Source organism: Trypanosoma grayi, assembly GCF_000691245.1.
Source record: "Trypanosoma grayi strain ANR4 Tgr_76_V1, whole genome shotgun sequence".
NCBI lineage: Eukaryota > Euglenozoa > Kinetoplastea > Trypanosomatida > Trypanosomatidae > Trypanosoma > Trypanosoma grayi.
The window spans coordinates 1-12,508 of record NW_008825695.1 but is presented as its reverse complement, the minus strand read 5'-3'; the positions used below and the strand labels follow the sequence as shown (position 1 = coordinate 12,508).

At 52.4% G+C, this 12,508-nt stretch overlaps 7 protein-coding genes across 7 annotated transcripts; all 7 read right to left on the bottom strand.

The window, feature by feature from the left end:
• Positions 1-39: 39 nt before the first annotated feature.
• On the bottom strand, positions 40-1,452 carry DQ04_00761060 (putative retrotransposon hot spot (RHS) protein; the record flags this gene model as incomplete). Its single annotated transcript, XM_009309661.1, has 1 exon — positions 40-1,452. One exon carries the CDS (start codon positions 1,450-1,452, stop codon positions 40-42), a length of 1,413 nt encoding a protein of 470 aa, XP_009307936.1.
• Positions 1,453-1,729: 277 nt separating this feature from the next.
• On the bottom strand, positions 1,730-2,890 carry DQ04_00761050 (hypothetical protein; the record flags this gene model as incomplete). Its single annotated transcript, XM_009309660.1, has 1 exon — positions 1,730-2,890. One exon carries the CDS (start codon positions 2,888-2,890, stop codon positions 1,730-1,732), a length of 1,161 nt encoding a protein of 386 aa, XP_009307935.1.
• Positions 2,891-4,118: 1,228 nt separating this feature from the next.
• DQ04_00761040 (putative protein kinase) lies at positions 4,119-6,497 on the bottom strand (the record flags this gene model as incomplete). The annotated part of the gene is made up of 1 exon (XM_009309659.1): positions 4,119-6,497. The coding sequence occupies one exon, from the start codon at positions 6,495-6,497 to the stop codon at positions 4,119-4,121; it is 2,379 nt and encodes a 792-aa protein (XP_009307934.1).
• Positions 6,498-6,645: 148 nt separating this feature from the next.
• Positions 6,646-7,608, bottom strand: DQ04_00761030 (putative acyl-CoA thioesterase; the record flags this gene model as incomplete). Its single annotated transcript, XM_009309658.1, has 1 exon — positions 6,646-7,608. One exon carries the CDS (start codon positions 7,606-7,608, stop codon positions 6,646-6,648), a length of 963 nt encoding a protein of 320 aa, XP_009307933.1.
• Positions 7,609-7,756: 148 nt separating this feature from the next.
• Positions 7,757-8,374, bottom strand: DQ04_00761020 (putative protein kinase; the record flags this gene model as incomplete). The annotated part of the gene is made up of 1 exon (XM_009309657.1): positions 7,757-8,374. The coding sequence occupies one exon, from the start codon at positions 8,372-8,374 to the stop codon at positions 7,757-7,759; it is 618 nt and encodes a 205-aa protein (XP_009307932.1).
• A 134-nt stretch (positions 8,375-8,508) lies between these two features.
• Positions 8,509-9,534, bottom strand: DQ04_00761010 (tatD related deoxyribonuclease; the record flags this gene model as incomplete). Its single annotated transcript, XM_009309656.1, has 1 exon — positions 8,509-9,534. One exon carries the CDS (start codon positions 9,532-9,534, stop codon positions 8,509-8,511), a length of 1,026 nt encoding a protein of 341 aa, XP_009307931.1.
• Positions 9,535-9,873: 339 nt separating this feature from the next.
• Positions 9,874-12,432, bottom strand: DQ04_00761000 (putative ABC transporter; the record flags this gene model as incomplete). Its single annotated transcript, XM_009309655.1, has 1 exon — positions 9,874-12,432. The coding sequence occupies one exon, from the start codon at positions 12,430-12,432 to the stop codon at positions 9,874-9,876; it is 2,559 nt and encodes an 852-aa protein (XP_009307930.1).
• Between the last annotated feature and the right edge of the window lie 76 nt (positions 12,433-12,508).

Sequence of the window (12,508 nt, the reverse complement as noted above, 5' to 3'; positions counted from 1 at the left end):
ACAACTCTTTCTTTCTATCTACATCCGCATCGTTATGTATTATTCACTGATGTCACTGTGGCCTCGCAGAAGCAAGGGAAGCCACGATCGAGCAAGCGCTATTATGCTGTTCCAGGTGTCGTTGTTGTCTGCGGGAGACAACCACCCCAGCACACAGTGGACGAAAACGACAGTAAACATCGTAGCGGTGACACGACGCGTTGTAGTGAATACTAGCACCCCCAGAGCCAGGGGTGCTGTAGCGACGCGCATGACATCACTGCGATTATCAAATACCGCTTGCATAAAAACAAGCAGAACAGCCGACCACTGTTTAAAAGTTTGTCTGACATGCAACAGTAGCTTCTCGGCGAACGGTTGTTCGGCAACACTGAAATTATCCACAACACGGGGGCAAAGTGCCGATTCCAAGACTGCAGCGGGGAGATCCGTGAGTAGCCATGTCGTGAAGAAGTAGAACGCAATACCGTTCTCAGCAACACAGGGGCTAATCGATGCTCCAACCACAAGCAAAACAGCAGACGCATGAATCATCAAATGCGTCATATCGGTGCACCACTTTACAAGAAAAGGAGCAAAAATGATTGGTGTGGTTATGACTACTGCCATGTGGATACCAACAACAAAAAAATCAAGGTGAAACGCTCGGCGGTCCGTAAAAGGGTACATACATTGGTTCATGGAGGCACAAAGGGTAGTAAGTGCGACGGGAATGAAAACGGCAAACTCGTGATAGCGCCGACGAAGAAGCCATTTTTTGTACGCGTTCACAGTCTGTACGGCGGGAATAGTCTTTGATTTACGCACAACTTTGAATGACAACAAGCCGACGAGAACTGCGATGGCGAGCTCTATAGCAGCCATTAAAAGTGACACAGACGCCACTCCATCTCCGTAATCACCAAGAGCGCCGCCAAATATCATGGCAGCCGGGAGGCTAAAAGTAGTTACCCGCTTCACATCCAAGCCTTTTGCTGCCAGTGGCAGTTCTTGCATGGCAAGGGTGCCGAATATTCTGATATGGCGAAATAAACCATTCACAATGCGTGCCGCCAGAAACAAGTAGAGTGATCCCTCACGCAAAGCCATTGCACTAAGGAAAATACTAACTGCTGTAGCGAGCAGCGTTGCTGCATACGCAGCGAATCCACCAACACGCCTCGCAAACCGTTCAGCTATGGGCGTACTCCACAACTGCGGAAAGAATACAAACGATTGAGCCAGCGCCAGTGTGGCGCGTGAGAGCGGAATAGCCTCACTTTGGAGTGCGACAATGGGGATTAAAGAGAAGTTTGCAAGCGTGTCAACGCACGCCGCAAGATTAAGAACAAGGCCAGCGTAACTCCCATGCGTCCCCTCACTCTTTGTCAGCGTCCCCGCCTTGACCCTTTTCGAAGAGCGTGTTTTTCCCGCTTGCGGCATCGCGGACACTCTTCTAGAAGTCACAGTCATCCTTGTCGCACACGATCACAGAGAGTGCCACGATTACTTCTCTTTTCCCCTCGCTCTCTCCCTCTTTCTGTAGTTCACTGTCCTTGAAATAAGAGCCTTCTATAGAAATTTTTCGCTACTAACGAAGGAGAAAAAAACACTACGGGGAGCAGGGAAATAGGACGCACGGCCTCGCACTCAATCCACGCACGGAAAAATACCCCTCACAGACAGTGTAGAGATATTGTACAAAAAACCATTCTTTACATGCTAACCACGGAACAAGACAAATCCACATCTAGCATTTTCTCTCCAACTGGCTAAGAGCCTCACAGACAGATGATGTCAGCGGCTGGTAGTCGTCGGCGCCACTAGCGATGCGCTGCAAACGCCCCTTTGCGCTGAGGAGCTGCCGCCTTCCCATCGGGTGCTCGGCGACGTTGACAATTGTCTTGACAACGTTGACAAGGACGTCGCGCTCCTCCTCCTCTTCCCGCATCAGCAGCGCAAGAAGAACCTGCGCAATGCCATCATCCACCGCCTGCTGTTTCCCCGGCTCGTAGATGGTAAGCTGCGCAACCGCGCCAGTGACGGCTGTGCGCACCCGCAGGTTGTCGTGTGTCATGTACGGTACCAGCGCCACGAGAGTGCCGCTGTCGACCGCGGCTTTTTTGCCCAGGCGATAGGAGGCGGCCTGTGTTACCACCTCCGCGGCCTCCGCCGCAACGAACGGGTCATTTCTCGCCAGCGCCGCAGTAACCGCCCTCATGCCGGCCGCTTTGATGAACGGGATGAACGCCTCCTTTACGTCAAATATCGTCACAAGGGCGGAGCAGGCCATTGCGGCGACTTTATCCTCATCGTGGCGCAGCAGAACGATGCAGCGCTCGATGAGGCCGTAGCCAACAAGACGCCGCGTGGCCTCGTACGCGTTGTACGCCGCGCGGCACACAATCACCAGACGCAAGGCTAGCACAATAACGTCTGATGAAGGATCATCGAGGGTGTTGAGCAGCTCGCGCAGCGTCGCCCTATCGTCGTCCATAGCGAGAAGCATGTCAAGCGCCTTCGGCTCCCGCAGAAGAAGTGCGAGAGCCTCAGCGGCCTTGCACCTCATCTCCTCCGCCTCATCGTGGTGGAGTGTGGAGAGCATCAGCTCGAGAAATCCGTAGCGCAGGCTACGAATCACGTTCTCCCGCTGCATTACGTACAGCTCGAGGAGGTGATCCACAGCCTGCCGTCGCCTCGCCACGTCGTCGCTCAGCATCCACACGCGCACCTTCTCATACCCTAACTCGCCGTAGGCACGCGTGAAAATCTCCGGGTCGAGCGGCCGGGGGTGCGGCCTCATCTCGTGCATCGCAATGCAACGCTGGTTGCGTTCAAAGCGGGTCAGATCGTCTACTGCGCTGGCGTCGGCGATTGGCTCGCCCTGCAGCCTGCGAATAACGGACCACATAGAGCCAACAGCGCCACTACGTCCTGCAGCTCGCACCACAGAAGAAAGAAAGGCAGTTGCACATGAAGAAAGGTATATACATACAAAAATATGTTCACATAAAACGACAAGAGCGCGTCGCAAGAGGAGGCGGGGAATCGCACCAGCAAAGAACAAAAAAAAACGGGCATTTTCAAAAGCAGTCAGTCCCATGATGAACTTCACCGCAGCAGATGTCACAACATTCGACGCGTATTTCACGCGTAAAGCGGCAATACGCATGGAATCGTTGATCCATTCATCATCATCATCAATCGGAAGAAAACGAGTTTTTGCGTGGTACACAAATCTTCTAACGTTTCAAGACATCAAACGATACGGTTTTTTTTTTTGCTGTCTGCTTCCTGTATCAATGGTGCATACCAAACACATCTCTGCTGGTCAAAATGCTTCCATTAAACGTTCATCCATTCCGGGTATAAACGGCAGAAGATGGCCAACATGTGCACCAAACAAACCAGAACGGCACGCCAGTCGTCTAGCAGCCGCAGTAATCCTTCACCACCTCAGTCACTATACTACGGTGCTGTTGGTGTTTGTAGGGAAGACGTCAAGCATCCCTATGTGCTTGTTGCTGTGTCTCACGGGAGAGACCCACACTGTGGTACACATACTACCCCCACCACCGCCACACAATGTACTGGAGTCCAACGATCCGAAATACACCACACCACACCATTAAGAAGTCAGCAGGAGTAAACCACGCGGGCGAGAGGATTGGTGCGCCAACACGAACAAAGACAGAATACAGCACTGTATGCTAGGGGACGAGGAAGAGCAGCACGGAGGGGGGGAAAAAATGGTTTCCTGTGAATATAAAAACGCGCGTCAAGATAAAGATAATAAAGATTTTAAAAATTCCACACAAAGCACGATTGCAATGGTGTCCCGTTTGTTTTCCATTCATAGCACCTCAAGCGCGACCTGAAGGAAAGAGCAGCACGGAGATGACAAGGCGCATGCACGGCAACACCGAACCCGCAACTCCAACGTGCCTCACGCACCGACCAGAAAACCCAAACACTGTTCGCCACAGCACCACACTCAAGAAGCAAGAATGAGAAAGGGATATACTCAAAGAAAAAAAAAAAGATTGAAGAGGGCGTCGCACAGCATCAAGAGAATACTCCGCATCGTAGAAACAAGATATGTCGATAGGTGGAAGGAAAGAGAGGCAACTTCCAGGTAACTAGACCTTCACACCTCTTTCACCTGTACGAGTTGCCATGAAAGAAGCAAAGCTCTCCTCTACTGAGCGAAATGTGGCCGATTTGACGTCAGTGAAGAAAAGCTCCTGGCCACCCACCTGGTGACAGCACACTGCACCACAGGTTCCGCGTTCCCTGCCGTAACAGCCGAAGGCTGTGCGGCCCAATACAACGCGTGTTACCGGTAGAGTAGGAAAGACAAAGGAATCAAACACCATGCTATCCCCGTACCGACGCTGCGAACACAACGCATTTCCAAGCAGCGCCTGTGCATATGGTATCTCTTTCACCAACTGCGCTTCCCACACAGCCCCATCGTCTGTCGCCATGCCGTCAAGACGACCAAGAAGTGTTGGCGACCCGGTGGTAAGTTCGTGGCCGATGCAGATGGGGCCTTCTACGCGCCCACCACAACGTGGTGGGCGCTGTGGAGTGTCACGCTCCGCCACAGAGGAAGAAAGCTCCTCCATGTCATGCTCACGCTCCGCCATTTCACGCAAGGAAATCCTAACCAGTTCATCCCACACGGCGTCCTCATGTGGTCTCTCAACATGAGTGCTTCTTCCTCTACCGAGGAGCATCACCAGATGCACATCCCCTATTGTCACTGTCAATGAGCGGTAAAAGAGACCACTAACATCGTCTTCACTTCCCTGGTGCACAAGACGAACAACAGGGGCTGAAAGGTATCGCCATGCCAGATGCAGCGAAGACTGGCGGAAGTTCGTACAAACAACGCGGCCCCAAAGGTGAGACAACACCCTGGAATGCTTTCCTCCACCAAACATATCATCGGCCAAAGGCCCTATAGGAAGTTGCAGGTCCTTACCAACACATGTGCCATGGCGCGCATCGATGGTTAGCAAAGACGTCAGGTAGGGGTGGCAGTCACTCAAAACCACTTGCGATCCAACCAGTAATACAGTCGCAAAGCAGCCACCCACCATTGTACTAGCCGCCAAAGCCCTTTGGAAGCTCCAATGCAACTCCGATGCTAACAGAAAGGTTTGCCTCGACAGCGAGGCTACCCGAGGGGCGGGATTCAGAAATCCAGGTCCATACAGGGAATACCCCCAATCACTTTTTTCTTTTCGCCAACTCTCACAATTGCCGCACATCAAAAGTTTCCAATCAGGTTGTAGGTTTAGTGTCGTCCCACCAGCAGAAAGGGGGTTAAAAAAGAGCTCGCTAACCATATAGAACAGCTGCTCACCGATAGTACGACACCAGCGTCGAAACTCTTCCGGCAACTGACCAATACGGACGCCATAATCAACCCGGGGACCTTCCCGAAACTCAATCACATCAAGCATCCGCTGCACACCGGACCGAATGTGTGAATCTGGAACGTTGTCAGGGAAGCCGATTGCCACAGACACTGGGCAATCACACCTATCCAAGCTCCCATTCTCCGGATTCAGCACATTCAACGGTGTGTTATTCAATGCCAGAAGGCATAATGCTATCTTTACACCGTCAAGGCACACTATGCAACAGTCGCTGCCCCACGCGTCATGCATCCTGCAATCAGCAATACAAAAAGAAGTTACAAATTGCATTAAAGGACCAAGAAAGCCACGGCGAAGAGACTCCGGAAATGGGCTGAAAGGTGTATCTAGCGTTTCATCCCTATCGCGAGCATCGGGCCTCGGATGAAACATCCAACGGGAGTGGCTCAAGTAGATAAGCTCGTTTCCACCCTCAACACAAGATTTGTGGCAAAAGATGCACAGGAACCGCGAAAGTAGTTCACGGAGAGGCAGAAGATGGAGATCCTCTGGGTATGGCGCGCTACACGAGAACCGCATCGTTTCAAACCGTGATTGGCCAACTAAATACGGATCGCACGACCGCAGAACGCCTAGCTCCACCAACGGTGTGGCGTATCGATGGTACGCCTCTTGGCGGTCACAAACAAAAAACAGTGAAAGCGAGTTTAGTATATAATCCCCCGAAATCGCACCTTCGTCATCACTGTGGCACTGCATATGCTCGTAGAATATACGAAGAAGTTCTGCCAGTGTGACCTCCGGTACAGGCAAACGTTGAGTAGAACTACAGCAGATTATAAGTGCCTCCCGAAGCTCTTCCGCACCATCTGAAGACCCGCTCTTCTCAACTGCCTCAAGATGCCTTGAGGCGTGATGTACTGACTCATTCTTCGTATCCACAACGATGCCACGAGAAAATTGTTGGGACTGGTGAATAATACCACTGCCGCGTCCAGCAGGCTGCCGAGTTGTGAGTGCAGCTAGGCTCCTGCCCCACTCCAGAGATAACGGAGCACTGACAAATAGCATATGCCGCCTCAGAACCTCATTGGCTTGCGCGGCCGTTAGCATTCCACAAGAGGTAATCATTGAACAGAACGAAATAATATCCTTTATGTTCAAATAAGAAAAGCAAAGAGAGCATAATTCGAATAATAAACCGCAGCGTCACATCCATAGACAGAGAGATTCTCATATGGGCACGTTTCTCTTCGGTTTCTGCGTTCCGTTCTTACCGTTAAAGCTTGGACACAAAGCCATTAGTCATGCGCAGGAGCGTTTCCTGAGAAGTGCTCATCCAGAGCGCACCGTCCTGGCCATACATACGTCCATGGTTTAGTCCTCGACCGCGCGCCGCCCACGGGCTAGACACCTCGTAAAGAAACCAATCATCCACACGGATGAGTTCAGGGGAATGAAAGTAGATGCTGTGATCAAGACTCGTTATGACACGGAGGTGGGTATTCGGGAAGCCATGGGGAAGCAAGGACGCAAAAGCAACAAGAAAGTCTGAAAGCCAGCACGCCACAATTATATGCAAACGCTCCTTGGGAATACCTGTTGCGGACTGCAGGAGGGCCCATCCATGGGCGTCCATCCGCATCCACACGTCCCACGGTGACTCGCTCCGGATGAAGTCCAAATCCATAAGGTTTATGTATTGCACGCCAGCAGTGTCAGTACACTCGCAGCCGCTCGCTACATACACCTTGCTTGAGTCCCCAAGTTTCTCAACTATGCTAGACAACTTGTTAGTACAATATTTACCCCCTGTGGATTCAGGGCTCGTCGAACGAAATGGGTGGCAAATCTGATGTTGAATACCACTACGTTCCCGTCGATGAAAACTAGCGAATGCCGTGAGCAAAGTCCGCCCTTGCTGAGTTGCCACAATCAAACGCATGCAGAAAGAACGTCCGTCACGCAGCGACTTGACAGTGTACAATATCGGCTCTTCTATCTCGCTATTTCCCGGTGACAGAAACTTTAAATGAAGACTGTTTATGTCCATGTTGGTAGCACCCACTGTACGGTACGCCGCCTCGACGCAATGCGCCACCAACTGGCCCCCGTACGTCGCCCGTGAGACAGAAGGCGTCCACAGCTGCACACTGCGAAATGCACCGTTACCGACATCCTCCAGCTGGAGGGCACGCGCAGAGAGCGCTTCGAAATCCCAGAGAATATTCTTAAGCGTCATCAGATGTGAAAATTGAAAGAAAGACAAAAAACTTGAAGCAAAAAGAAACAAAATTGGCTAAGAACCCCAGTTACTGCAAGGCACATGAACAAACTACAGACATACTATACTATTCGCCCCATTTGGGTGAAACATTATTTATTATCTTCTACTGCCTGATTTGTTGCTGACGCCGCAAGCGCTCAAGTGTTTCGAGCCGCTCCTCTTCAACACGTTTTTGTTGCATTAACAACGTCTCCTCATGTGTTAAAAAAAAATTGGGTGGCACGTCGTTGAGTATGCGCTGAATTTCAGCCTCGCAGAGGGAGCCGCCAAATGTTCGGCGCACAATCTCTTCAACGGGCACCCTGCAATGTTTGTATTTTTCACTCACAGCACAGGCCACTTTCTCGTCGGACTCGGCTACGTTGGCTTGATTAGGCTCCTTACCAGCATCATTACTGGAGGGTGCAGAGCATTTCACACGTGTGTTTTCGGTCACTTGTTGTTCTACGACAGCCGACGCAGACGTGCGATAAGACTGTTCTTCCTCATACTGTGCTGACACCTCGGCTTTATCGACTTCCCTCATCGTCGTTGTAGCCTCGTCCTTCGCACAACGTCTAGAGAGTTCTGCAACGTACAAGGCGTGGCGTTGACGAATGCCCTCACCTCCGTCAGGTAGGCGGCTGAGCAAAGTCGGATGACGCAACAGCCGCTCGCACCGCTCAATGTGAACCAACAGCAGCTCATACTTTATTTCCGTCACGTCGGAATTAGTCTCCATTACCGACTTCTCTGGGTTCGACAGAGGACACAAAAGAAAAAGACCGGTGCTGAACGCAATATCAAAGGTACAACGTGGTTATTTGAAGTGTCATTTTCAAAAGCGAAGCTGATATCTTTCATTCTTTGGCATTTTTATTTTTCCTCTTCATCATCTTCCGCTGCAGCATGGTAGGGACGGAATGGAAAGAGCTGGCATGTGTTTTCGTATATGGTTGCCGCCAAGCACTCCAGCGATGCCACATCCTCACGGTGAAGCTCGTATAAAACCTCAAGCACCCGCACCAAGTGGCACGGTTCACATCGCGATTTAACAACAGACCCTTCAACGAACTTATCCTTGCGACAGACGTGAAATGTACTCAGCAATGAATCCGACACGCTGCCGCACCTCGCCGCCGCGTCCACAAGCAAGTGATGTGAAGCATGCGTGCCGCGCACCTCACACCAGGGCCCGTCCGTCTCAATCATGAGCCTGTTCAGCGGAATGGCCCTCACAGCAGCAAGATTTTCAGCTGTTTTAAGACTACATCCATTTACTCCAATATAAAGGTCCAGACCCAAAAGCTTCTCTAGCTCCTCCTCCGTCCCTGTAAAGCTGTGAACAACACCACCTTGAAAGCGGTGACGGTGCTGCTTCAGCACATCGCAGAACGCACCCCCAGTGTTACGGTCATGGAGAAAGAGAGGCAACTGAAACTCCTCCGCCAGATCTAACTGTTTGACAAAATAAGTCATTTGCACGGCCTCTTCGCAAAAAAAGAGCCGGTCGTAGTCAAGACCAAGTTCACCAATGGCTGCAACACATCCACCCTCCTTTCGAACCGTATGCTCTTCCACCAAATTTTTCAGCTCATTGTAGTATCCCACAGGATCCTTCGCTAACTCCCCACATCTTGTTGGATGGCAGCCGACAGTACAGTAGCACTGCAAGGTATCAGAGTGGTATTTCTTGCAGAGTGCAATGGCCTGACGACTTTCCTTCAGGGAGCCAGCCGTGATAAGTAGACAACGCACACCAACGGCAACGGCTCGCGCGAGCACGGCTTCAATGTCACCCGCGTGCCTCTTGTGGCCACTATACACACCTTGGTACATGGCGTCTGTCAGATTAATGCCTACATCAATCATCGGCAGGCGCAGCGGCGACAAACCCGACATTACTCAACAAGAAAAGAGTACAAGCCCCAACTACAAATGTCCTTTTGCCTCGCAACCGACAAAACCCAAAAGAAAGCAATCAGTAAACAACACAAGGGGCAACAAGTAGATAACCGTTAAAAAACCTTTATATTCCTATATGGAGGCACCCATCACTCTTTAACCAGTCATAAAGAAGAAAAAAACAAGTATAGCACCCTTTCTCAAAAGTAGTTACGCACATCAGCGTCACTTTAAGCACAACGCAAGACTATTAAAAAACGAAAAAACCTATAGGACAGAGTATCTTCGGATGTCACCCCACTCCCCATAACAAAGCGAGCAATCATAAGATGACTCTCAGCAGCAGCACAATCGGCGGCCCTTCCTTATTCGCCCTTCCATCATTGCTTGCATCTCTTCCTCCTCATGCGCACGCTCTGCCTCCGCGCTTATGCGCAGAAACACCTGCTCGATCGACGTCTGTGAAACCTGATAGTCGCTCAGCCCAAGAGACCGGCGATGCCTCTCCAGCAACTCGAACGCCAGCGACATTTTCGCAGTCCGCGGCAACGCAAAGATCATACGGTTCGAGTGCCGCTCCTCAAGCCGCGCGCCTGGAAAGCTCTCATTCATGAACACCTCAACTGCGGCCATCGACACCTCGTCGTCGTCGTGCACTGGACGCACCGTCACCTCGAACCCACTGCCGTACTTGTTCTTTAGGTGTGTCTTGTCGCCAATGCACCGCAGCGAGCCATCCACCATGATCGCAACACGATGCGCCAGCGCCTCCACCTCCTCCAGGTGGTGCGTCGTCAGCACAACAGAACAGTTGTCGGCCACCGCCTTTATTGCGTTCCACAGCCCGCGGCGCGCAACAGGGTCCATGCCAGCCGACGGCTCGTCAAGGAACACCACGCGCGGGCCACCGACCAGCGATATCGCCACACTCAGCTTGCGCCGGTTGCCACCGCTCAGCTCGTGCGCAAGCGTCTTCCGGTACTCTGTCAACGCGCACATCTTCATCAGACCCTCCACCACGCTGTCGCACTCGCTCGCCACGATGCCACGCACCCCCGCGTACAGACGCAGGTGCTCCTCCACAGTCAGCAGGTCAAGCGTCGCGTCGAATTGCGGGCAGTAGCCAATGCACCGTAGCGCTGCGCTGCTGTTCGTCGTAACATCGTAGCCGCAGATCGCAGCCGACCCACTTGTCGGCAGGAACTCCTGGCACAGAATTGAGATGGTTGTCGTCTTGCCCGCGCCATTCGTGCCAAGAAATCCAAACACCTCCCCGCGCTTCACACCAAACGTCAGGTTCCTCACGGCGACCTTCCCATTTCCGTACACCTTGCGCAGGTTCACCACTCGCACAAGGTCATCCACACGCCCCGGCGAGTCCATCACCTCGACACGTTCTCGCACCGCATCGTCGTCCTCGCCCTCAATCACCTCCGGCGAGGCGTTAGGGTCGTGAAACAGACGCTGCATGCACTGCCGACGGGCCGGGTGGTCAATGAGAAGCGTGAGCAGTAAGAGCAGCGGCGTCTCAATCGCCATGTACACACACGGCCAGCCAACACTGTTCATACTCCACGTAGATACAACGCCACCAAAGGTGCGCAACACACTGATTAGCCCCATATTGCTGATACACTCGCCAACACAGTAGCTCGGCACTATCCGGAAGACCCAGCGTAGCACGTTGGCAACGTGCTCTGTCTGTTCGGAAAGGGACAACAGAGACACCGCAAGGACAAGCAAGAAGCCGACAATAAAGTTCGTCAGCATCACAACGTTCTGGGCCTTCGAGTGGTCAGAGAAAATGAAACTCACAGAGTACGCCATCGCAATGCCAGAGAGGCCGTACAACAGAAACGCCACGATCGTCGCCCCAACGTTCGCCGGCGCAACGTACTCCTTGCGCTTAAAGATGGCAAGCACGGTGATCACCAGAAACACCGTGACAAGATATGAGCAAAAATCGAAAACAAAGTTCGATGCCCAGTACACAGTGAAACGCAGCCCGGACACATTCTGCAGGTGGCGCGCCTTGCACTGCCGCTCCTTCACGATCCAGGACACAAACGTCGACGGGATGAAGGTGAATGGGATCATAATGATAATCGAGATGAGTAACGCGTAGACAGACGAGACAACATCCTCCTGCGCCTGCGTACTTGGTAAAGCATGCACACGAGTCACCATGCGCTGCGCAGAGCCGTGCGCTTTTAGAAGCAGTCCATTGTAAAAGTTCGCCACACCAATCGCGACCTCGTGCAGGGCAGAAGTGTTGTAGAAGATAGAGCTCGCACCCCCAAGGTCGGCGTCACGGCACGCGAACGCACCATACCTCTCACGGCTGTGCGAATGGTAGGTTGACAGAAGGTACGCCGACATATTATGCGACGTCGCAACACCGGGCGGCACCTCAGTGTGCGTGCTCGGTGAGAACGGCACTGAGAGATCAAACACCGCCTCGCAGTTCGACACATCAATCTCAACCTGGGAACCATACAGGTCGCTGCTCAAGACTATTGGTGGGTTGTCAAACATTTTGATGAGCGTCAGCAGCATCGCCAGCAGCACGCAAACAACGGGGCAGACAATCTGGAAAAACTGCGTGCGGCGGTCACGCAGCGAGTTCCATAGGCGCTTTGCCATCATCGCACGAAACTGCGTACACATAATAGCGCCCTCACTTTCCATCAACCCAACGTTCCACACACAGCGCGACCAATCAACGGGTTCCTTGTCCTTTGCCTCCTCGCCATCACACAACTTCGTACCCTGCGCAACCTTGATGAAGATCTCCTCCAGTGTCGTCACAGAGAGCGAGTACCCGCTCACTCCAAGTGATTTGCCCCGCGTCTCGACGTCGGCAAGCAGCCCGGCGAACTTGTCCCTCTCGTGCATCGGAAGCCGAAATGCAATCTCCCCTGCACCGCTGCCCACACGCTCCGCACACGACACATGCGACTGCACAAGCGCC